Raw genomic sequence first — 25,717 nt, 5'->3', positions numbered from 1 at the left:
ATAAATTATTATGTATGAAATTTAAAATTGTATGATTTCATTTGTATAAATAAAAAAATTCTGGCATGGTTTCGCCACCCCTATGAAAATTCTCTGGAGTCGCCCCTGAAAACCGGAAGAGAAATTCCCCAAAGGACTCAGATAGTTTGTCATTTGATTGTGCTGTTTTTGTGATTCTGTAAATGACTAACCTTTCATACAAAGTATGGCGGAAGGGCGAAAAGTACCTTTGTAAGGTATTCTGATTGGAATTCAATGCGGTCTATATTAAAAGTCTGAGTTGCCCTGAACGTATGCTTTGTTAAAAATTTGATTTCTTTTTTTGTACTATTTTTTTTTATGTATTTTCTTTTTAAATAAGTTTGAAATGACTAATTGAATAGAATATTCCTGATTAGCATTTTATTTAAAAAAAATATATATATATATCAGTGAGAAATTTCCTGCATCGTCTCAAGTGTCCTGCCAGCTGAGCAGAGCAGAGCAGAGTAGGGCTGAACTGTGTTTACCCTGCCTGCCTGAGCAGTCATCTGTCAGTAAAACCGCTCTCTCTGCGGCATTATGCAGGGGCAGCCCGCTGCTTTAACGTGTCAGGGTGGGTAAGCACGCTAATCAAAGACTTTCAGCCAGCGCAGACCACAAAAAATCTCCAGCGGTTCCTAAAAGCAACGCTAATTTGTTCTTTTTTAGACTCGCAGCTGTTCTGTTACTGTTAGCGGTAGCGTTAGCACGCTAACTCGTTAGCTCTGCTTTGCTATTGATTTTACTTTGGGGTGACGCGGCGAAAAAAGTGGTTTTAACTGTTTCCTGTGCTGATGGTATGTTTCAAAGCTGTCACCTCGAGTTACTAACTTGCGTTTCTTTATTTTACTAACTAGTGTACAGGCAGTAGGTTTCGGTAAATGTTTCCACGTCATTAGCTAACTTCTCAAAGTTTATGTGCTATGTGGCATTCCTCTCTATAACTACTTTAGCAATATTAGCACAGTGTGGCTATTCCTCAATGTAAACCTGCCACTAAATCTTTGGAGAACTTGTATTCATTGAGTCGCGGTGACGGTGACGACTTGTGTGTCCACTTTGCAGACTTTCGGCTAATGACACCGTTATGTCTTTCTCTTTGACAGCAGCTGATAGATAAGAGGGCAGCCACACTCAATGTCCAACATTTGGGTGTGAACAATGTCTCTCCTCCTAATATCCTCTCTTCTAATCCTCCTGTTGGGGGTTGTGCTGTTACGTTTCCTGTTCAGGTGAGCCCTGCCATGTTTTCACTGTTAAAACTGGAAAGAGCTGGCTCTAACAGTGTGGATGTTGGTTTTTTAGATGGCTGTTCTGCACCTTGGCAGTCCGATTCTTCCGGGCTACGCTGAACGCAGAGCTGAAGATCAAATCAGTGGGGCTGTTTTCCGTCAAAGGAGTCAGTATCCAGTTTCACCCCCAGCACACTCTGGTAAGAAAAACATGAGATTTATCTCATGAATTGTGACCGGTATCCTGACAGGAATGTAGGTGAATCTCATTAAGTTAAAGCAATTATTGAAGAGTTGGTTTATTTCACTTATAAATCCAAAAAGGTTATGCTCTGTCATACAGATATAATATTACATACAACTTGCTATTGTTAATTTTAGGTTAACACAATTAATCATGATAAATTGATCATTGAATTAATCATCAACTAATTTAACAATTAATTAATTGTTAGCAAGAGTGTGCAGACTCAAAAACAGACAATTTGCTAAAATAACAATTTACTCTGAACAGTAATTACGCCAAAACTGCATAAAAATATATACATTTTGCACTTAAGATGGGGAAAAAAAAATTAAAAAGGAATTTAATTATTTGTTTGTTTGCATTTTTACTGTATTTCTAATATGTGTAAAATCTACAGAATGTGCCAAATGTTTTATCCAATTAATCAATTACCAAAAATGGTTAGTTGCAGCTCTGGTTAATTTTACTCGTTAAATCTTACATTCAATGAGTTTTTTCAGAAAATTAGTTAATGCCAGCTCATCTTCATTGTTGTGTCGTTTTTGTTGACAAACCTCACAGATAGAAATACAAACTAGTCTGTGATTTTAGGCTCTTGAAGCATTGGCTCTAGTCATTGTCCAGACAGTTATTTTTCATTAGTTTATTTTATTCCATTACAGTTTAAAATGAAAATGTTTCCTTTTCTTTTTCATTTTTTCCTTCCACTTACTTTCCATTTATATGCTTGGAAGGGGAATTTATTTTGTTGTGACTGACTTATTTGTAAAAGGTGTCAATGACTCTCTTTGCAAATTAGCTGTTAGCTGTAATCAGGAAAAATAAACAAAAATTAATGTTTGAAATATCCATTCTGTGTGATGAATTGATATGTTCCACTTTTCAAACTAAATCAGTCAAACTTTTCAGATTTTTCAGTTATTTTCTAATTACTTGAGCTGCACCAGTGTAGTAAATACCAAGCTAAGCCATCGCAAACATGCTATAGAATAAAATAGAAAATGCTTTATTGGGAAATTGCTTAACTTATATTGTGATTCTCATTTTCTCTGGTCAGGAAATCGACAGGATTTGGTTGTCAAGTAGACTTCTGAACCAGGACTTACCGTAAGTTGCCGTGTTCTGTTTTTGTGACTTTACAGCAAAAAAAAAAAAAATAAATAAATAAAATAAAATTTATTATTTTAACTACTAAAAAATAACTGCATCAGATTGAGCTCATTGTTTGTCTTCAGGCGATACTTAGCGTTGTGCATCGGTGACACCCGAGTCAGGTTTGACCTTCAGGTACCGCTGGGCCCGCTGCTGAAGACCGGTCATGGAAGAAAGACAAAGAAGACTCCAGTCAACCCCAAAACACTCCGCTTTCTGTCCCAGGTATGAAGACGGCCTACGTCCATCTGACTTCTTCTTCTTCTTCTCCTTCTTCTTTTGGCTTTTTCCCTTCAGGGGTCGCCGCCACTTAGCTTCGTCGCTTTCCTCTGTTTTTTTTTTCTCCAGCTGCTGTCCTTCCACGTCAGCTCAGTCAACGTGATGGTGCTGAACCTGGCTCTCCCCGAGTCGCTGTGGCACATGACGGTCACAGGCATCACCCTGTTACTCGACCATCAAAGTAAAAGGTGAGGATTTTTCCCGTTTCTGTTACTGATAAGATTCAAAACAGTGGGGTGGGAGGGAGAAAGTAAAAATTACGAAAAAATGTTTATTTATTTTCTAAAAGGTTGGCCTGGGACTTCTCAGTGGGGCAACTAAGTAGTAAAGTGCTCAAAAGCAGCCAGTTGGTGAGTTTTTATTTATTTCTTTATGCTGTTTTTTTTGTTGTTGTTGTTGTTGTTATTTTTTTAAATTTAAGGTCTTAATTGAGCGAGTGTCAGTGATTATCTGTTTCCTGTAGGATATATGTTTGGCTGAGCTGGCCCTCAGCCTGCTGCTGTCGGGGGACGTGGCCCTGCCGGAGATGAGGCCAGGCTGTCTGTCCCTCAATGTGAGGACGCTCACAGCAGAGCTGCATGAGGGCCTGTTCCTCAGCCAGCTCCTGATGTCGCCAAAGTCCCAGAAGAAAATAGACCCTGCTGTATCTGGTGAGCAAGGTGTGTGCTGTTTTTATTTTTATTTTTCTAAAATGCTAAATGGGCATCTATGGGTGGACGTCACAGTGGGTTCAGTAGGAGACGCACCGATGAGTAGGCCAGTTAATAAATCAGCCCTGATTTCTTTAAATTTGGGAAATTAAACACATCTTTTGCTCTTAGAAGATGTCAAAATCAGTCGCTGTGCATGTTTCCATCAATGATTCTTTTTTAAATTCGCATTTAGGCTGGTCATAACAAATTTTCCTGGACAATAAATGGCCCCAGAAATGATTGAGATAAACAATAATATTGTTGTTTTGAGACCATTTCAATTAATACATTGATGATGGTGCAATAATGCAAGTTTGCCCTCTGAAATACTAATAAATTTTAATTTTGTAAATAACACTTCTCACTGCAACTGGAAGGTAAAGGTAAAAGGTAATTTTATTTATATAGCACATTTTCAACAACAAGGCAATACAAAGTGCTTTACAGAAATTAATTGAAGATATTTTAAATGTCCAAAATGAAACGCAACAACCAAAAACCATAAATAAAATGCAAATAAAAGCCACAGACAACCAAAATAATACCACTGAACAAAAAAATGCATAAACACCCTTAAAATTAGTTTTACATCTTAATACACAAACATTTTCTAATGTGTGCAAAAAATGATGACCAGGATCCAGGACATATTTAATTCATTGGTGAATTAAATGAGTTTCCGTCATTCTGGACTTGTTATTGGAGGTCGATACATCTTGTCTTCTGAAACTCTTGGATGTTTTCTGAGATATTTTTAACCGGGCTGAGGACAGAGGTCATTTCTTCACAAGGTCAAGCTGACATCTGCTGCTTTAATGGCTGAAATCAACACAAATGCTCAGATTAAATGCATGTTTGATGGAAATGGTTTAAAATGGGATAAAAACGAAGACACGCTTTGCAGATTTTTCTTTGTTTACATACACAGGCGTCTTTTAAGGGGTGAATTTGTTACATTTTATACTTCTATGTATAAAATGCAACAGCAGGAAAGGCTCAACTTTACAGCTACAGTTGGGAGAAAAAACCGAAACAACGTACATCAATTTAAGTTTATCTATTTGATTAGCAAAAGCAGAAGCTAGAAAATGCTAGTGGTGATCAAATCTAATCTAAAGCCATATGTTTACCTTTAGTAAAGGAAACTAACTGCATGTGTACATCACTTGTTTCACAATTTTATTTGTTAAAAAAAATTCTCCTACTTCACAGTAATGCAGTACTTTCTGCTTTGAAAAGAGAAAATACCAAATAAACACATTAAAGTTACCGGTTGTAACGTGACTAAATGTAAGTCAGTTTAAACGGTATGAATACTTTTTAACCAACTCGATATGATATGCATAATTTAACATCTTGTAACTCTAACCAACATTCAGTTGAGTAATAATCTAGTTCATGTATCACACGGTTTAATATTTCACTCCTCCTCATTTGCTTATCAGATGTTCCGTTTAGATGCTCCTCGTGACTATTATTATTATTTTTTTATTTATTTAAACCCGATCCCGTTTCCTATCAGAGTGCGACAACCCTGAATTCATCGGCACCGAGACGGTGGAACAGTTCCATCAGCTGCTCCCCCACAACGTCAACGTGGAGTTCGACAACACAAACGTGACCCTGTCCATGCAGAGCCAGAAGAGGCGAGTCAGCGTCAAATTACAGGAGCTTACGCCTCGGTACTATTTATCAGAATCTAAATCAGTTTTCTGATCAATAAAACTTTCTTTTTTCTTCTTTTTTTGGGGAATATACAGACACCTGAATTGGACGCTGAAATCTTTGAAGATGAGTTACGGACGTGACGACGAGCAGCATCCCCTGAAGAGCTTCACTCCTGAGCTGAGCTTTCCTCAGAGCAGCCTGGAGCTCATCCTGGAGGGTCAGCTGGCCTTCCAGCGCTCTACGGGGACATAAATTGTAAAAAAGCAATAAGTAACATGTTTATTTTTGTTGTTTATTGTCAGATGGACTTCTCCTTTCTCAGAGCAGGCAGAGGATCCTTTGCGTGAACACGCTGAAGACGTTCCTGCAGGTGACGAGACGTCTGACTCTCTGCGTTTGTCTTGATCGTTGGGTTACTCCGCCTTTAAAACGGCTTTTGTCCCATCAGGTTACGTCCATTGACATCTCAGGATCGTTCATAGTCAACACCTGCATCGTGCACTATCGCCACCAAGAGTTCTCCCATTGGTTGAATCTGTTCCCCTGGCAACAGCTGCTCCACAGGAAGGAAGCCCACAGAAAGAGGCAAGCTGCCAAACGATAATTAACATTCCCGGGTTTTTATTTGATCTCTTGACATTTATTAAACAACCTTCTTTTTCCTTATCCATGTTTTGTTTTTTTTGCATCGTTTGCTCTGTTGTTTATCCCATTACCCTTTCATTTTGCATAGTCCATTAGATTATTTTCCCACCCTGATCTTCCTCAGGCGTCTTCCCCACTTGGACGCCCCCGTGATGATCTCGTCCTCCGTGTCCAACGTCAACGTGTCCGTGCAGCTGGGGGACACCACACCCTTCGCTCTGGGCTTCATCGCCGCCAACACAGGTCCGTTCCGCTCACGCAGCGCAGCACGTGATTGTCATATGGCTTTCATTTTCACTACTGAGACGGTATATTGCTGCTATTAACACTGTTTTTTATAACCCCAAACAACCTCCTTTTCACGTTTTGCCTCTTTACACCCACAAACCTTTATGCGTTAAACAGGAATTTTGTAGTAAACTGACATTTTTCCTGTGAAGTGGAGGAAAAAATGATACATGGTTTAGTTTTCTACCAGGTTTACATCTTTAGAGACTGAAAAGTTTGCCTGTTTTCTTTTTTTTTTTTTTTTTTAAAAAAAAAAAACTGAAACCCTGCCTGATAAAGAACATATGAGATCAGAAATTTAAATTGGATTAAAGTCATTTATGTACAGCAGAGGACCAAGAACCGTTCCCTGTGGAACACCAGTACACCATTGTTCTGCACACAGTAACCTGAAATTCATAGCATTCTGATAGACCTGCTCTCACTTGTGTATTTATTTTTACAGAACTGCAGCATCTTCTCGACCTGAAGGTTGACAACGACAGCTCGGATTCTCAGAACTTGCACCAGCGGGCCTCGCTGACCCTGGACAGCTTCTGGTGGAGAGTGGGTCAAGGCTCTCACATCCAGCAGGCTCCTCACCCGCCGGGTAAACACGTGTGGGGCGAAGCGTTAATTCTAGACACCTTAAGTCTCCAGGTAGGAAAACATAAATCCTCACTTCTCATCAGTGCTTGTGCTTTGTAATTATTCAGACTTTTGTAATTCGAGGCGTTTACTTCTTTGCGTTTCCCTCTTCTTTTTTTTTTGTCTTCTCCTTGTGTCTACTTTGCTTTTTGGAGACATGTTTAGGCTTTACTCTTTAGGTTAAAAAACATAGTGATACAACTTAATAAACTCTGACAAAATAGTAGTTTCATTTTTCAGTCCCTCCAGGAAGTTATGATATTCTATTAATACAAATTCATTCGTTATTTGCAAATTTTGCACAGACTTGTGATTTTCATCACAACTTATCTGCAAACGTTAACATTTTCTGTATTTCCAGTCACTGCACTCAGCTGAATGTTGACCCGTACCTTTGTCCCCTTCTAATTTAACTTCCTGTTTCAAAAGTCTCTTGAAAGCCAAACCTGTAAGACGAAAGCATGCGAGACCCTAAACAATAACTTTTGTCTTTAATTTTTCTATTTATTTTTTCAAAAACCATTTTGAGATGTTTCGTAAGTTTTGCTTATACTATGTGAGCAATTTGTTAACTTGAATGACCAATATAAAATTCGGTAACACTTTATTTGAAGGGGGTTGAATAAGACTGACATGACACTGTCATAAACATGACATAACGCATGTCATGAACATGAATAAGCCTTCATGAATATTTATGACAACAGTCATAAATATTCATGAAGACTTATTCATGTTCATGACAGGTGTTATGTCATGTTTATGACAGTGTCATGTCAGTCTTATTCAACCCCCTTCAAATAAAGTGTTACCTAAAATTCTTCTTTTGCACTTTGATGATTTTATTTGTATTAAGGGATTTCAAGAAGGTTGTTTGGAAAATGTTGTTTGGAGTTTAAACTATAAATATCAACCAAGTTAAACTAAACTTTTTTGGGGACGGTTGGGGACTTTTTTGTAAGACCATTTTATGGCAAAAATCAAGCTTAAATTTGAAAAAGGTGTCGCAAAATCAGTCATTTTCAGGCCACAACAGTCAAAACAAGTATTGCAACGTCCTGGAAAGATGAATTTTTCTGACTTTGTTGCTGGAAGCATTAGCAGCAGCCTTGCTGTATTTAGAGGTTTCTCAAAAAGTCTACTAAAATTGAGTTCATTTCCAAAATTGAGCATTAACCTGCAGTAAAAGTGATAAAAGGCTGAATTTGAACAATTATTGTTATGCAAAGTTAATTTCAAACAGAAGGTTTGTTTTAAAAAAAAAAAGAAAATATACAACTTTTGTTTGAGTAGAAAAAGTCTGGTTTTAGTCATGAATATTCTCCCCTTTTTTGCTCCAGGGGAGTTTGAACCGACCCCAGTCCGCCTGCAGCAGCCAGCCTCCCAGCCTGAACGTGGAGTCCAGCCTGAAGGGTCTCCAGGTGGAGCTGTCAGAGACCTGCACGCTCTGCCTCTCTCGCCTCCTGTCCCTCCTGCGGGTTTCCGCTGACCCTGAGCCTCACCAGCCGGACGTGACGCCCGACTCTCCCTCTGGAGACGAAGTCGTCAAGTCGGGCCACTCCTCCTCACAGCCCGGCCTGCTTTTTAAACTGGACTGCTGTCTGAACGATGTCAATGTATTCACAGTCTCCAATGTGGCAGGTAAGAAGAAGCTTCTTTGAGGAAAACAGTCGGAGTCGGATGTTTAACGTTACTCAGGTAGGATTCTTTGTAAAATACTGGGAAAAAAAAGTGTGAGGTCCTTTCATTTTAAAACCATAAACCAGATAAAAGTTGATTCAAATGAGCTTTTTTGGGGTGGGAGAGGCCACATTTCTAGCTTTTGATCACTTTTCTGTCACTGTGAAACTTAAATTACTCACTTTGTTGGAATAATATTAGAATATCTACCTTGCTTCTGCTGAGGAGGTAAATGCTGGAATAATCTGAAATAAACCTGATTTCTTCATCACTGTTGGTCTCATGGGAAAAACCTAAAAAAAATACTTTACGGATAGATTTAAAAAGACAACGCATTTTAGAAAAATGTAATTTAATGGAACTTTTTTAACCTTATTTCTTCTTTTGAAAATACATAAGTAAACTCAAGATTTAGGTTTTATTTATTTGTATTTTCAACTTTTAATTAACCAGTAGATTAAATAGTTATGTTTTTCCCCCCATTTAAATCTTTTTTTGCAATATTATCCTGGTCATTACAAATAGCAGCTTAAAACGAATAAAAGAGCAAAGTTAGGAAAAAATGAGTGTGAAATTATTACATCTACTGCAGCAGCTGCTCCAGATAAAAGCATTTACAACGAGATGTTTGTATATCTGAAATGAATAATAGTTCAAATTCAGACGATGATGTAGCTGATTCCAGAGGCAGATTATTTGAATAGTTTCCTGCCACCTGAGTAGAAGCTTTTGTTACGTTCAGTAAGAACAAGTCTTGTAAATAAACACAAGAATTTAATTTCTCATTATTTTATTTTTTTAAAGGGATGTAGGTTTGTGGATGTGAAAAACTAAAAATTATTTTTTTTTTCTCTTGACTAAAAGACGATCAAGCAGCAGAATATCAAGCAAAGTTGTCTATCAGAGCTTGAAGGATTGATGCTCCAAAAGGTAGATTTCATGAAGGACATGCTGGAGTTAACCAGTTGTGGGCAAATTTGTCAAATCCAGCAATCAGCAAACAGGAAAAACAAATCTCATCTTTGAAAAACCCGTTTATTGCTTAAATGTTATAATTCGACTCAAATTTCAACCGTTTCCCAGACAGATATCAGAGATCTCATCTGACGGGGAGTGTGTTGTGTGTTTCAGGAGCCGTGTCTCTGCGTATGGACACCGTCAGCATCCTGAGCTCTGCAGAGAGCTCCAGAGTGTCTCTGCAGGAGATGAGCTTGTCTCTGGTGAAAACTCTCACTGAGAACATGGAAGCGTGCTGCCCCGCCGCCCAGACCCTCAACCCCGTACTCAAACTCACCGCAATAACCGTCTGGTACCACGTCACCACACACAGCTTACAGGTAGCCGCAGGTTTCTAACAATGCGTTTTCCACACCACTTTCCAGAAACGAGGCTAGTTTTCTGAGGCCAATTTATTTCCCCCAGTTTGGTTTCTAAACTGGGGGAAGTCAGTATTTTTTTCTCTATTTGTGAGTTTTATACGTCAGTACACCATTATTTGCCATGTATTATAAGGCCCAGTCGCTGTGACAGAATCATTGGTTTTAGTTTTTTTGTGACTGGAACTCTTTGTCTCGTGTCTCCCATGGACTAAACAGCTTAATCAGTTAAATTCATGCAAAACACATTCCAGTTACACATTTCCACATGACTTGACTTAGTTCTTAGCTGTTACTCCTATCAGACAATCTGGAAATAAAGCTATGTTGGATGTCATTGTTACATTTTGGACTTGTTTTGCGCTGTGGATTGAAATTCTTCCTTTTAAATCACAGAAGCCGCATGAATAACTCAAGTTTGTTACTGCTGAATACAGATAGAACGAACAGGGTACGGATGGTTGAACTTCCATGTCTGTACAGGTTCAGAGCGAAGAGGAGCTGACTGTAGACTGGGCTCCACCAGACCACATGGTCTTGTTCCAGCATATGACCGAAGCTCAGGCCTGTTGGCGTATGCTCCGTGGCGAACAGGAAGAGAACAGAAACGCCATGCTGGGTCAGACCAGAAGCTTCTCCGTACGCTTGGAAATGGGTTCCACCCGCTTGACAGCCCATGTCAGCGAGAAGAACTACATCCTGCTGCACACCAAGGCCTTCTCCCTTTCAAAGCACGCTGGCTCCATGCACATACGCTCCCCTCTGCTCGTCTTCAACTTCGACGGCAACAACATCGTCTCCTTCAACGAGCTGGACGTGGAGACTCACGACGAGCTCACCGAGATGCAGCTGCACAGGGACACCTTCCCGTTCCTAGCCACTCCCCACAACCGAGTCTGGGTCCTCACCTGCCCGTCTCTGTCCGTGGAGTTCCCCTACCAGTACAACTTCTCCAAAACCTTCGACATGGCCATCGGCGTGCAGAAGTGGCTGAAGACTCTCCACCTCCCTCAGAGCCCGCCGCCGTCCGAGCAACGGCTGCCTCCCGATCTCGTGTTCAAAATCAGCCAGTTCTCCTTCGTCTTCCTGGATGACGTCTTCGAAATCAAGCTGAGGGACAACTACGAGCTGATGAAGGATGAGAGCAAAGAGAGCGCCAAGCGCCTGCAGCTTCTGGACAAGAAGGTGGCAGAACTCAGGAAGCAGCACGGAGAACTTCTGCCTGCCAGAAAGATAGAGGAGCTGTACAGCTCGCTGGAGAAGAAGCACATAGAGATCTACATCCAGCGCTCGCGCCGACTCTATGCCAACACTCCCATGAGGAAGTCTCTACTGACCTGGACCGTGTCGGACATGGAGCTCATCGCCCTGGCCGATCAGTGTTTACACGGTCCGGAGAAAGTCAGAGAGCAACTGAGAGACATCGACAGGATCAGTCCCTTCCCCCGAGACGGGCTCCCCCTGGTGGTTCAGTGGTGTCGTGCTGTCAAGTTTAAGCTAAGCGCTTTTTTGGGTAAGTCTATCATTTAAAAAAAAAAATAGAAAATTAAATCAAAATATTTTAAGGTGATGTCTAATTTTTCAAACATGTTATGTTGTCAGTGAGAATTCGAGATTATCCGCGCTACCTGTTTGAGATCCGGGACTGGGAGCTGTCGGGACGTCTGATCGGGACGGAGCAGGATGGTCAGGCGAGGGCTCGTCGCAAGCAGACCGTCCCGCTCGGAGCGCTGTGGGGAGATGTGACGGTCCACAGAAACATGCCTCCACTCAAGTTCTACTATGATTTCAAATGTAAGTTCTGCACATTTTTGTAGATCCTGCTAAAATTATTCAATTATTTTTATATCAAAGAGAAAATATTGTAAAATCCTGTAGCAAAATTAATTCTCACTGTCCAAACTTTGACAGCATTGTTTTAATTTAGTCGGTTGTAGGCATAGACTGATTATATTCTCACTGTATGATGATGATAAAACTAACAGGTTCTTTTTTTTTCCACAAGAATTTTAATCTAAATGCAACAGTGCGCACCACTAATTAAAAAGCTAGCTACGCTAACCGTAAACCACTAATCATGAACAATAGATCCAATAGCACTAATCAACATGGTATTCAACACTAAATTCAACAGTGTTGTTGGTATTTAGCAGGAGCTATTGCTATAGCGCTAAATTCAACAATGTGTTGACGGCATGTGTCGCCCTCTGCAGGGTCAAAGTGGTCATTGCACACCTCACTGTGTGGTTGCATCTCACAGTGATACTTTGTAACAGACCTTTTCCCTCAAGGGTTCAGTTGCTAACTCTGCTGCTAATTTTGGCTAATTGACCATAAATGTCTAACAACTCGGAAGAGTTCTTAACTGTCACTAATCAAAACTTCAACACAGACATCAAACCTTTTTTCAATGGAAAGTTTTGATAACTGTCAAGTAATTCAGTGCTTTAGAAGTCATTCAGAAAAATTAATTTAGCAGAAGATAAGTGCGCTAAAAGTTTTCAAAGTTAGCAAAAATGTTAAAGCGCTAAACAAAAGAATTAGCTGTGCTATTAGCGCATCGGTGAAGGTGTCCCCATCACTGCTAAAATATATAATATGATCTAATTATATATTTATTTATAGCAGAGGAACATTCATTACTAATATTGTAACACATTGATTAAGAAAGTTATTATATTTAGTTATTTAATATTTGATGCGTGGAGTTAATCAGAAGCTAAATAAACACCATGAGTTATACTGTTACAATGTTAGTCATTTTTACACATCTGTTCTTTAATCCCATGTGTAAAATGGGACTGATATTAAAAACCAGTATAGTTTTCATGTTTTTGCTGGGGGGTTTGTTGTTTTTTTTTCAGTGTCGAAAGGGTAATAAGATATATTTAATATACATAATTATTAAATATAATGCTAGGAAATTCATGGCCAGCGCAGAATGATGCCGTAACGTTTTCCTCCGGTTATGATGAAGTCGCTCTCTCTGCAGCCAATATCTCTCTGTATACCATCGTATGGGGGCCATGTTGGGACCCTGCCTGGACGCTGATTGGGCAGTCGGTAGACCTGCTGACCAAACCCACGGCCGATCCGTCTCCCCCTCTGGCCTGGTGGGACAAAAGCCGTCTGCTCCTGCACGGACACTGGGTCATGAACATCGAGCACGCCAACCTGCATCAGCTGGCTACCGAGGTGAAGCAACTTCTTCTTTATGTCTTTGCTTGATTCTATTTATGTCGTTGAGATTATTTATATGTTTTTGAATATTTCCTCAATTCTTTCTATTGTTTTGAGTGTTTCTGTTTAACTCAATCGGTGTTTGGGTTCTTCCAGGATCCGTACAACACAACCGAGAACTTGCACTGGGAATGGACCAAGCTGAACTTCGACTGGAATCCTGGGGAGTTTGTGTTTAAAGGGAATTTGGACGTAAACGTCCGGACGGCATCAAAGTAAGCACCAACACTTGGAATGAAATCTGTTTCCACATTCATAGATGAGATTTTAACCAAGAAAATCCCCACTTTCCACTCCAGGTATGACGATATCTGTTTCCTGCACTTGCCCAACCTCTGTATGACCCTTGATCTTCAGTGGCTTTGCCACGGCAACCCCCATGACCACCACGCAGTGATGGTCTGCTGCGCCGAGAACATGGCGGATGTGACCTCGGGACAGCCTCACGACTCCTACAGAGCTTTTCGCTCTGAAAACCTCAACCTCTCCATCACGATGGACCTCAATCAGAACTGCTCCACTGGTGTGTGTCAGAACTGTCAGACCTCAAAGATGAATCCACGGCATGTTAAAAGACGGCATTCATCTTGTCTTCTAGAACCTCCCGAGCCTCGAATCTTGCTGTACAGCAGCACCCTGCGCTGGATGCAGAACTTCTGGGCCACCTGGACCAGCGTGTCTCGACCGATCTGCAGAGGCAAGCTCTTCCACAGCCTGAGGCCGATCCGCAAAAAGCTGGGTCAGCACTACAAGCAGATGTCCTACACTGCTGCCTTCCCTCAGCTGCAAGTGAGGTTTTTATTATTTTCCGAAAGCTGCCTGACGACAACGGTGTTTTATAGTTCAACAGGCCGAATTGATTTCCGCTTGGTGATAGTCGCTATAACGATGGTTGTTGTTCAGTGTTGAAATGATCGTTTTTCAGATAATAATTTGAAAAAATTATTTATCAATTTGTTATCAATTTTGTTTTAAGCTAAATATGCTCATTTAGCTTAAAACAAATTGATTCTTTGTGCTTAAAATTTCAAAGTGCTTAAAAATCTTCTTTAGATACAAAGTCTTCAAGGCCCCAAGTGCCGTAATTCAAAGTATTAATTAGCGCCACATAAATGCATAAAATAAGTACTGGTATGTTTTAAACATTTTAAATTAAATTAGAAATAAACACACTGCATAATGTGTTTATTAATAAACACACTGCATAATGTTATGTTTACACCTGGACCAGTTCTCACATGGGGTTAAAGCATGTAAGGTATGTAACTTTTATAAACAGTACATAAAAAAAAATTCCCTTCTCACCCTCCGCTGGTGGTCTCTTTCATCCTCTGAGCTCAGGTCCTCTACCAGAGGCCTGGGAGCTTAAACCAGTGAAACAACAAGTTGGATCAACCTGTAAACAGATATGCTGACTTTGTTTTATGTGAACAAGAAAGATAACGTTTATTCAATAATGACACAGATTCCTCAGACTTCATTGCTTCATTAGGAGCCAGAAAAATCTTTAGCAAGTCTAGGATGATAAGAACTGAAATAAATGTTGAGGGTACAGTGAAGAGATTATTAATATATATATATATATATATATATATATATATATAATATATTTGTTAGAACTGTCATCATGTCATGAGAGTATAGAATGAAACAGATATGTGAAAAAATGTTGCTCTTCTGCCTTCTCTTGATAGCACCACTTGATCAGAAATAACCAATCAAAACCAAGAGGAAGGTCTTAGTGCTGTCAGTCACCCTTGTCTACATGCTGCTCATACCCTCCCCCGTTCTCTGCTCGGTGTTTAGTGTGGCCACCAATAACGGCAGATACAGTTTTCCTGGAACAGAAAGTTTTCTCTTTGCCATCAGCGTATTAAGCAGTGCGAACAGGAGCACCAAGACCCTCCCCCTGTCTCTGATTGGTCGTTTCGGACCTAGTGTTGTATTTCTGCAGTAGGACCACATAGAGGAAGAAGAGGGAATAACTTTTTTCACAATTGTCTCATGGTGACAGAAATATATACAAAAACATTTTTTTATGAAAGTTACCTACTGCATCTTTACCTGGGTTCAGAAAACTTCCGTAGTCTTCTTACACTTCATCTAAAAAACACAGAGCTTCATAATTCATTTCTTGCCAACCATCCAAGCAAAGGATGTTGATAAACCTGCATCTTTCTTCTGCAGATAAGCTTTTTGCTATGAGTTAGCTGTAGAGCCAGAATATTCTTAACTTTTACTTCTGTTTCATGTGACTTCTTGATAACTGAGCCCATAACTAGTTTTTTAGAGGCTTAAACCCACAAAAAGGTTTCAAACATCTGCATTTAATCAGGCTGTAGTATTGATAAACATGTATTGTTTATCCCTCAGGTGCATTACTGGGCTTCCTTTGCGCAGCAGAGAGGAGTCCAAGTGGAGTGCAACAAAGGTCACGTCTTCACTCGTGGGACTCAGAGACTCATTCCACAGGGTAAAAAGCATCATGGAATTAAAAAAAAAAAAAAAAAAAAAAGCTTTTCTGTTTTTTCTCAGACTGCACATAAATCTACCTTTTTTTTTTATTTAAAAGCCAACTCTTGTGTGTTGCTTTTGCAGCTGGCACTGTGATGAGGAGGCTGATCTCTGAGTGGAACGTGACTCAGATGGTGAGTGAGCTGTCTCTGGTGACGGTTCACCTGATGGCCTCCACCTGGGACGAGACGGCTGACCACCAGATGAACGCTCAGGTGAAGAAGACTCACCTGCTCAGCCTGTCGTCGCTTAGCTACCAGCGGCAGAGCAACCGCATGGAGGAGGTAATGGCTGGAGCCCGTTTCTGGTTTTCATGGTAGCCGGGAAGGGCTTAAATTTTTATCATGATATTTTGCCAAACTACTGTGATACCAGTAAAGGTGACGATGAGAATTATTCTGTCTTTTATAGGAAATTGTATGACTGTGATTGTGTGTCACAGCAATTATAGCCCCAAAAACAGAAACACTGCTCTTGATAAACATTCCCATTTTGTAATTTGCTCTTTTAGGACACCGGTCACACAAAGAAGTGTGATTTGTATCACTAAACTGCACACGATATTTTCAGATTTATTGGTATTTACTGGTGTTTCAATAAACAGCAGTGGAGAAAATAGTAAAAGTGACAAAACCGAGAATGTGGGTTTTTTTTTTTTTTTTTTTTTTTTTTACTTCATTAATTGGAATTTATTGCGACAACAATAAACCAGAATTCTGACCATGACATGTATCACGATAAATGACAAGCAATACGATAAGTACTCATTCTTGGTAGCCAGAAAGAGGAAAAAAAAAAAATATTTTGTTTGTTTGTGATTCCCGACAGGAAGTGAACACCACAGATGAAACAAATGCCTCTTACACTCACAAACTGCGCCTGGTGGACCTCCGGGCGTCCTGGACGACCATAAACAGAAACATCGCCTTCGGGCTGTACGACGGTTACAAAAAGGCGTCCGTGTTGAAGAGGAATCTCTCCACCGAAGCTCTGAAGGGTCTGAAGATCGACACACACCTGCAGACAAAGAAACTCAAGCGTTCCCCCTCCAGCTACTCCCCGACCGCGGCTCTCGTCACTCCGGTCATTCCCGCTGCCAGTCGAGTGGAGAAAAGTCAAAACGAAGGTGGGCGCTCCCAGCTGCGGTGACGGCGACGATCTCCATCATGGGGATCGGGAACGGCTCAACCACATCTGTTTCTTTGGTGTTTTGCAGGAACGTCGATGTTGCAGAAGCTTATCGAGGAGACGGACAAGTTTGTGGTGTTTTCCGAGGAAGACTCTGGAGTGAGCGACCAGCTGTGCGGCATCGCAGCCTGTCAGACCGACGACGTGTTCAACCGTAACTGGTTCATAGAGCTGGTCAACTGTCAGGTAATCGCTCTGATGCTGCGTTCAGGAACCATCACGGTTCTAACAGGCCTCTGATGCGACCAAAGTATTTTCCAGGTTTGGTGAAGTGTGGAATAACAATGAAAGATGAAATGAATTCATGTTTTATTTCATTTAACAACAAGCAGCCATAAAGCAGACTAGTGTTGATTACAGTATTTCCATCATTTTGACCTAGTGAGCCACGGTTTATGATCTTTTAAGCCTATTATCAGAACTGATTGAACTGGTTTTATGACCACATGTTGGTTGAAGATTACAAGATTTCTATAAATCCAGGATCCAAACCACTGAAACTTCAGCACCCAGTTTGGAAATATTTTGGGTAGAGGTGTTCCGATTGCAGTTTTCTGGCCGATCATCGATCTTTTAAAAAGCCCGGCCTGCTGAATATTTAGTTCATCTAATGAAACCTTGTCCAGCTCAGAGACGGACTTGAGCGTTACCACAACATCAGTCTGAATGTGATCGTCTTCACCTAGATGATGCTGCGCGGCACAGAAACAGCCGGCTGTGTGCTGGTGTCTGCAGCCAAGGCCCAGCTGCTGCAGTGCGAGCACCACCCGACCTGGTACAGCGACACGCTGAAGCAGAAGACCACCTGGACCTGCCTGCTAGACGGCATGCAGTACTTTGCCACCATGGAGCTGAATCCCTCCGAGCAAGAGGACCGGCAGCTGTGGCTGGAGGTAGGCTCTGCTCTCAAGAGCAAAAGTAAATGGCGTGTGGCTGAAGGGCATCATTGGAGTGGATATGCTTATTCTGCTAAAGTTACAAGCACTGCTTCCAAAAATGCTGGGATTACAAATTTTTGGACAGAATCTTTAATCTGTGTTTTTCTTGTTGAGGTGAAAAACATTGAGGAGCACAGGCAGCGTAACCTGGACTCAGTGCAGGAGCTGATGGAGAGCGGCCAGGCAGTGGGAGGGATGGTCAGCACCACTACAGGTACGGGAAGACTTGATTGTGCTTTGAGTTATTAATATTTATATCAGTCCCAATGTTGAAGAAAAAAAATCTATTCAGGCTAATTCTTTGTGCTCTGAGCGATGTCAGGCTTTTTTTTAGTTATTTTACATTATGTTTAGAATTCCTAATTGCACTTTCTGAACCATTTGAATGAAGGTTTGATGTAGTTTATTTTTTACATGTTTGAAAAAAATGGTCAGCCTGTTGTTTCAGTTTATCTACTATTTATTTTCCATTGGCTGTTCTACTACATACTGCACTGATTGAAAAAGTTAAAGTTGTGTTTTGGTGCAGAGTTATCAAATAAATGAGTAATTCAGTAAATTTATGCCTGTTTGCAACAAAGAAAAAAATGTTTTAAGTCAATTCAGCACTATTATTCTGTTTTGTTCGGTATCGCCCGATAATAAACTTTAGATATAAGTACAGGAAGTAAATAAAAAATAAATAAAAAAACAGGTTGGTGCATCCTTAACTGTGCTACAAAAGTATCTTCCAAATTCAGTAAATAATAGGAGTGAGAAGAAGAGCACATTTTTAGCTCATGTATTCTCTGATTAGATTTAATTCTGCTCGTATCAGACGGTTGAATTTTACGTTTGGCAGACTGGAACCAGCCAGCGCAGGTGAACGAGTCGCAGCAGGTGCAGCGCATCATCTCGCGCTGCAGCTGCAGGATGCACTACATCAGCTACAGCCACGACATCAACCCGGAGCTGGCCACGCAGATCAAGCCTCCAGAGATGAGGAACAACCACGAGAACGAGGACCTGCTGAAAAAACAGGCGGGTGTGTGTGATCACAGGAGCAGCACTGAAATCCAGTTTTATTATTTTCCAAATCCAGCATTACAAATATATATATATTTTTTTCCATTTTTAACCATATTTATTAACCCAAAAAAATGCATATAATTAGACAGACCAATAACTAGTGGTCAACATTAACTGATACTCACAAATGAAACAAATGGCTGCAGTTCAACAGAACGTTATTTTTACCAGATTGCAAAAAGTGTTTCCTTCTCATTCCTTTGAAGAACTGAACTCAAACATTATGTGAAAAAACTGGGAATCCCATTTTTAACATAAAAGAAAATGTCCCTCTTAAAAAAGGTTTAGAGTAAAACGCAATAAAAATACTTATCACATGAAAAAAAAAGCTACAAAAAGCAAAAGCTTGTGCAGACTTCCATAATGATCAGGACGCTAAACACCACAGAAACTACTGTATATCCTTCCTTTATCGCAGATATCAGCTAATTCTGTGAAATTCCACATTTCACTGTGAATTTCACTTTGCACATTAAATTCTGTGATTTCATCAGCATTTTAAGCATTATGGAAATCATGAACACTGAAGGAAAACAAAAAATCCGTTCAATTATTTCTTTTCAGGTGCTGTGGAAACGTTCACTCTCATTCACCACGACCTGGAGATTTCCACGAACCCGGTTCAGTACGCCATGATCCTGGACATCGTCAACAACCTGCTGCTTCACGTGGAGCCCAGACGCAAGGTGGGCAGGAACGCCAGCCAGCCGGGAATCTCTTTTTTTTTTTTTTTCTCTCTCTCTCTCCTTTCTCCATCATCCTGTGACGGTTTACGGTTCTTCTCCAGGAGCACAGCGAGAAGAAGCAGCGGGTTCGCTTCCAGTTGGAGATCTCCAGCAACCCGGAGGAGCAGCGCAGCAGCATCCTGCACCTGCAGGAGGCGGTGAGGCAGCACCTCGCTCAGATCAGACGCCTCGAGAAGCAGATCTACTCCAACATCAGGGTGAGCCGCACCGCCTCGCTTTATTTGACTTTATTTTGGTAATATTACAACTTTATTCTGGTAGTGCTATAAATAGAAAGGAGAAATGCAATTGAAGCAATGTGAATCATTTAAAATTCCACCTCCCTTTAGGCTCAAACTGACGAAGCGAACAGTGACGAACTGATGGACATCAACATGCGGCTGCAGAACCAGCTGAACCAGGAGAAGAATGACATGCAGATGAAGAGCGAGGAGCTCAACATCCTCATCAGGTCTCTCCTCAGGACCGATGGACCTTTCTAACAACGAGCAGGAAATGGCTCGAAGTGAAAAACATCTCTGTTGTTTTTAGGTGTTTTAAAGATTTCCAGCTGCAGCGGGCAAACAAGCTGGAGCTGCGAAAGCCACCAGAAGACGTGGGTGTTGTGCGCAGGACGGAGATCTACTTTGCTCAGGCTCGCTGGTGTCTGACCGAAGAGGACGGGCAGCTGGGCATCGCAGAGCTGGAGCTGCAGAGGTTCATGTACAGCAAGGCGAGTAGAAGCTGTCTGACCTCCGTCTGTCTGATACGTTTCAAATTCACCATCTCCTGCATTCGAGACGTCACAGAGGAACTAAATATCCACTTCCTGTTCTTTGTAGCTGAACAAGTCCGATGACACGGCCGAGCATTTGCTGGAGCTCGGGTGGTTCACGATGAACAACCTGCTCCCAAACGCAGCTTACAAGGTAAATTTGATTTTTGAATTTTTTTTTTTCTCTCAAGAAGTTGAAAGCGTAGTAAAATATATAAATGTATAATATCTGTAAATATTTAAAATGTTTATATCAGATACTGATATCGGTCTGAATTTTTAGATCGGCGCCTTCCTAATTAGTTGAGAAAAGCCGTATGAATACATTTGAGCCACATTTGAAAGTAGCACCATTCAAACTAACTCTCCACTGTTGTACGACGCAGAAATAAGAGATTAAATGAACGGCATTCATGCCAGTGATGAGTGCATGTAAACGTCTGACTGGAACACCTTGTATTGTTTTTTGTTTTTTTACTTTTGCTGTTTTCTCTGTGTGTTAATGTATTTCTGCCTGGTTTCCTCCGTGCAGCGTGTGAGGGTACGTACTGAAGACAGACATGTCTGTGTTTGAACCCACCTTGTTTTGTCCTGGATGGGATCACTCCGCAGCTCCTCTGGGAGGTTTTACTGTCGCATGTTGAAAGCAACTAGCCGCATGTGTTCCTGATGTCTCACCACCGTGTTCACGTCATCATCTCCACCTGTTTCCGTGACGCACCTTTCCGACCCCGTCCGAGCCACGTTGTACCATCGCTGACCTCGTCTCATTTTTCCAGGTTGTGCTTCGACCTCAGAGCAACTGCCAGTCCGGGCGACAGTTCGCCCTGCGCATCTTCAGCAAAGTGCGCCCCCCGGTGGGAGGAATCTCCGTGAAGGAACACTTTGAGGTCAGAATCGCGTCATGCTGCTGCTGCTGCTGCTGCTGCTGCTGCTGCTGCTGAAGCACATTTTACTGCAGTTTTGCTTTGATTGAGCCTCTCTGCTGTGATCAGGTGAACGTGGTGCCGCTCACCATCCAGCTCATGTACCAGTTCTTCAAACGGATGATGGGCTTTTTCTTCCCGGGCCGAAACGTTGAAGAGGAAGACGTCACAGATGAGGAAGACAAGTCCAGAATGGTCACTACCGGTACGTCGTTTTGTGATGAAGGCCGTTTTTATCTCTGTACAGAGTACGGCTAGTTGAAATTCTTGAAAATGCCTGAATTTTAAGATTTGGAAAGAGCTTGATTCATGTCTCAAGACCTTGAAAGTGCTTGATGTTCAGAACGGCATAGTTTTGTAATAAAGTGCAATCTAACGTTTGATTAAAAGCCTAAGTCAGAAAATGAGGTAAAGCCAGATATTTTCATCTACCTAATTAAAAGACACATTTTTTCTGATGATTAATATTTTTTGAAGGGCAGTTTTGTTTACAGACTTTATGATCCATTTTATTCATGGTTTCGGTTTTAAGTTGTTTTAATTTTCGTTATGTTTTTAGTTGTCGTTTTATTTCGGATACTTAAGATATCTTCCATTTTGTTTTCTTTACGAAATGAAAGTTTATTGATGTTTGAGAACGTGAACTTGCACATACATGCCATTATCTATACATTACTTGAAAATGCTCTCAAAACCACAATATTATCATTAATCGTGATAATTATTAGGACGATTTATTGTCCAGCAAACATGATCCTAACTGTGTGGATCCTGCAGCAGACCGATCAATACCAGCTGCTATTTTCTCCATACGCAGTGTTGAATTACTCGTGTGTTTTTGAGAACTGTGGTCTCATGAGTGTGTGTGTGTGTGTGTGAGAGAGTGGCTCTGTGGTGGTGTTAGGTGTAGCCTGCAGTGTCAGGCAGAGGGCATGGTGCTGACACTTACATGGTTTGTGTTTGTGTGTGTGTCGCAGCTATTCCAGTCAAACCCCGGCCGCTGTCGGAGGACACCATGGGCGCTATGGGCCCCAGTAAGAGCATCACCCAGGGATTGAACCGCACGGCAGGGGTCAGGAGGTCATTCAGGAAGCCTCCAGAGGTGGGGAGTCGATTCTGAACTGAAGCTGTTCAGGAAGGAGAGAAAAAGACAAACTGGTGTGTGTTTTCTCCACTCAGCATCCTGTGGATGACATCGATAAGATGAAGGAGAGAGCTGCTATGAACAATTCTTTCATCTACATCAAGATTCCCCAAGTGCCTCTGTGTGTCAGCTACAAGGTGGGTTTCACCTTTAACACTAAATTCACCACAAACTTCTTACATCAATCAGTTTATTTTATTTTATTTTTTACAAGATTTGGTCAAATTAATCACGCCAATGCTCTGAGTAATCATTATGCTTAACTTCATAAGCTGGAAATGTAAAAATGGATATTTCCGCCCCCCCCAAAAAAAGAAAATAAAATGTTTTCTTGTCTCAAAGCAGATATGAGTTTTCCAGGTTCTCGTGTTCAGGAAGGTTTAAAGGAAGTCATTTTGTTACAAATGTAGTTTAGCACATTTCAGCAGCTCAAAGTGCTTTACATCGTGAAAATATATCAAAAAAATAAATAACATTATAGAGTCAATGGTAGTAAAAACCCAATAACAGACATTGTTAAAATCATCGTTCCACATCAAATATCAATGCTCCAATTATTATGGTGCGAAAGCAACTCTAACCAGCTGGGTTTTTAATCTGTAATTTTCTAAGTGGAGACGGAAACAACAATTTTTGTAAAAAATAAATACATTTGTTTTAATTTGAATCAAATTTTAGTCCGTTTGTTGTTGACTAGTAGCAACTAGAGAGAAAATGTACCAGATTGAATCCAATAGCAGCATTATTCATAGAACAGATCTGCGAGCTGCTTCTCAAAAGTCCAACATAGTTAATGAGATTAGTACCGTGCATGCTTCAGTAAATGTAGGAAGTTGCAATAATGCAAATTCACAAGTTTTCCACGGCCTTACCATCTTCCTCGCAACTTTTCGTGAAAATCTGACCAATCAGATTTTGAGATTTTCTTAGTGCACAACAGTATCAGTTTGGATGCTGACCTGTTGTCACTAGATTCCTCCATCCACAACGCCAACATCTAAACCAATGACTGCAGGTTTTATCCCCCTTTTGCCTTTTCATTTTCATTTGCTCCCTTTCAAAGTTTCTCCTTAATTTTTTATGTCCAAATGTTTTGTGTGTGTTTTTTTTTCCCTCAGGGAGAGAAGAGCAGTGTGGACTGGAAGGACCTGAACCTGGTTCTTCCGTGTTTGGAGTACCACAACAACACGTGGACGTGGCTGGACTTCGCCATGGCTGTGAAACGGGACAGCCGGAAGGCGCTTGTAGCGCAGGTGTGAACACTTCCAAAAAATATTCACACCCTGTCTTCAACATTACGATCACAAACCTTAGTGTATTTTATTTGTTACTTTCTGCCAGTCTAGAACATAAAATGCTAAAATAGTTATAATGTTGAAGGAAAATCAAACATTTTTGAATTTTACAAATTCAAATATATATATAAAAAAGTTAAATTGTTAGGATTTTTTTCTTTCTTTCTTATTTAAATTTTTTTAAAAGGTCCATGTTTGTTTGTTTTTGCTGCTTATCGTTCTTCATAAACGGCTCCATGTTGCTGCCCAGATGATAAAGGAGAAGCTACGGCTGAAGCCGGCCTCCGTGGCGGACCTGCGCGGGAAGGCGATCGACGGGAAGGCGGACAACAACCAGCAGCAGCAGGAGGAAGACGAGAAGGCCCGGCTCCTCATCGGCCTCAGCACCGCGGACAAAAGCTCCAGCAAGAAGAGCATCTTCAGCCGACGCAAGTGAAAAACGAAAAAAGAAAGGAAAAAAAAACACTCCTCACTGACATAGCTCCCTCCGAACACCCGAACGTCACTCCAGCTTGTGGAACCACGTTGGAAGAACGAGCGAAGCTTCTCCTGTAGTTTCACTGCATCACATGAGCCTGCTGAACTTGTTTTCGAAGGATCTCCATGGATATCTGGATGTCACAATGACCAAATGTGTGCTCTCATGTTTTTTTGTTTTTCTTTAGTTTATCTGTGTGCCAATTATAGCATTTCATACACTGGGCAGCTCTGATTTACAAAAGCATTTAACTGACAGAGCTTGGAAATAAATTCAGGAGCGGTAAATTGGTAAAGCGAGAAAATTTAAAACTTATCTCGTTAAAATGAATACTTTCTCGTTAAAATGAAAGTTTGTCATTGTAATGACACAAGTTTGATGTGTTATAACAAGAAACCTCATCTTAATAAACTCGTTTTAGCGAGTTTGCATTGAGTTATAGCATTCTCGTTTTAATGAGAAACTTTTCATTATGAGAAATGTTCGTTAAGAATCTTTTAACGAGAAGCTTCGTCGCCATCACAAGAAAGTGTAACAAGAAACGTTCTCGTTTTAATGAGAAACTCTTAAGAGAATCGTTCTTATTAGCATCTCGTTACGTTCATGTTTTAACGAGATATTTTCTTGTTCTCACAAGATACATTCTCGTTTTTGCTAGTTTTGCATCTTGTTATATATAAAGAGAAACTCTCATTGTGAGAAACTCTTAACTAGAAACGTCGTGTTTTCACAATAAACTTTCTCGTTTAAACGAGAAAGTTCTCTAGAGAGTTTTGCATCTCGTTACATTGAGATAAAAATGGCTAGTTTTTATCTAGTTGAGACTTGAATAAAGGCATAAAGAGGCTCGCTATGACTTCTTCTCCCTCCTGCTTCCTCTAGACAACATCTAAAAATCCCAAGAGGTTTTGCTGTTTTGCCATTACAACTTTTCTTGTTTTGTTTTATACATATATATATATATATATCGCTAAAACGAGATGCTGCTCCTGAATTTCTCTCCCACCTCCGTCAGACTAATGACCCGGATGTAATAAGTATTTTATTGCATTGAAAGTAGCGAGGCAGATTCCTGCTCCTCTCCTGCTGGCTCAGGAACACCGCTGCAGATCCAACACACACACACACACACACACACACAACACTTTAACTACTAACAGCTGGGATTCCATTCATTTCATGCTAAATCTAAATTTATCAGTGTATGTTTTACCACATATGGAAGAAGTTGATCTGGGCTGCATGACTGTCGCTGACATGAAGGCCGACATGTTTTCGATTTTTATTGCATCACTCAGCCTGCTGTTTTACTTTAACTTTACCTCAGTGCAATTTATCAAGAAGAAATAAAATATCTTCGAGTACTTGATGGTTATGTTGAAAAGGAAAAAAAAAGTGCGTCTTCTGTAATTCTAACACTAAAGCACTTTTCATGCAAAGTATTTGATATTTTTGTAACCACGGTTGTTCTGTCACTTGTCTTGAACGTGTCGATTAAAGAGTAACGCAAAAGCGGCTG

General features: G+C 40.7%; 1 protein-coding gene across 7 annotated transcripts; it reads left to right on the top strand.

Annotated features, from left to right (window-relative positions):
• The first annotated feature begins 484 nt into the window (after positions 1 to 484).
• On the top strand, positions 485 to 25,708 carry LOC106947528 (protein KIAA0100). 7 transcript variants are annotated; one of them, XM_015032593.1, is made up of 41 exons: positions 485 to 595; positions 1,128 to 1,253; positions 1,327 to 1,453; positions 2,558 to 2,607; positions 2,736 to 2,877; positions 3,001 to 3,119; positions 3,221 to 3,281; positions 3,395 to 3,581; positions 5,146 to 5,269; positions 5,384 to 5,508; positions 5,594 to 5,661; positions 5,740 to 5,876; positions 6,025 to 6,179; positions 6,670 to 6,863; positions 8,192 to 8,492; positions 9,663 to 9,868; positions 10,391 to 11,420; positions 11,510 to 11,701; positions 12,900 to 13,102; positions 13,244 to 13,362; positions 13,447 to 13,670; positions 13,746 to 13,936; positions 15,521 to 15,620; positions 15,746 to 15,945; positions 16,490 to 16,787; positions 16,878 to 17,035; positions 17,536 to 17,742; positions 17,902 to 18,001; positions 18,629 to 18,811; positions 19,420 to 19,541; positions 19,643 to 19,798; positions 19,931 to 20,052; positions 20,133 to 20,313; positions 20,423 to 20,509; positions 20,888 to 20,896; positions 21,135 to 21,245; positions 21,351 to 21,486; positions 22,259 to 22,383; positions 22,461 to 22,562; positions 23,544 to 23,678; positions 23,971 to 25,708. In XM_015032593.1, exons 2-41 carry the CDS (start codon positions 1,183 to 1,185, stop codon positions 24,154 to 24,156), a joined length of 6,744 nt encoding a protein of 2,247 aa, XP_014888079.1. In that variant the 5' UTR covers positions 485 to 595; positions 1,128 to 1,182; the 3' UTR covers positions 24,157 to 25,708. The 7 variants fall into 7 exon arrangements, with proteins under 7 accessions (XP_014888079.1, XP_014888080.1, XP_014888075.1 ...); XM_015032589.1 differs by having other exon boundaries at positions 486 to 595; positions 1,131 to 1,253; positions 3,395 to 3,590; XM_015032588.1 differs by having other exon boundaries at positions 486 to 595; positions 3,395 to 3,590.
• The last annotated feature ends 9 nt before the right edge of the window (positions 25,709 to 25,717 follow it).

This window comes from Poecilia latipinna, unplaced genomic scaffold (genome assembly GCF_001443285.1).
Source record: "Poecilia latipinna isolate Pla-1442-1.1 unplaced genomic scaffold, P_latipinna-1.0 Scaffold246, whole genome shotgun sequence".
Lineage (NCBI taxonomy): Eukaryota > Metazoa > Chordata > Actinopteri > Cyprinodontiformes > Poeciliidae > Poecilia > Poecilia latipinna.
The sequence above is the reverse complement of the archived record's forward strand: the minus strand, read 5'-3'. Positions and strand labels throughout refer to the sequence as shown.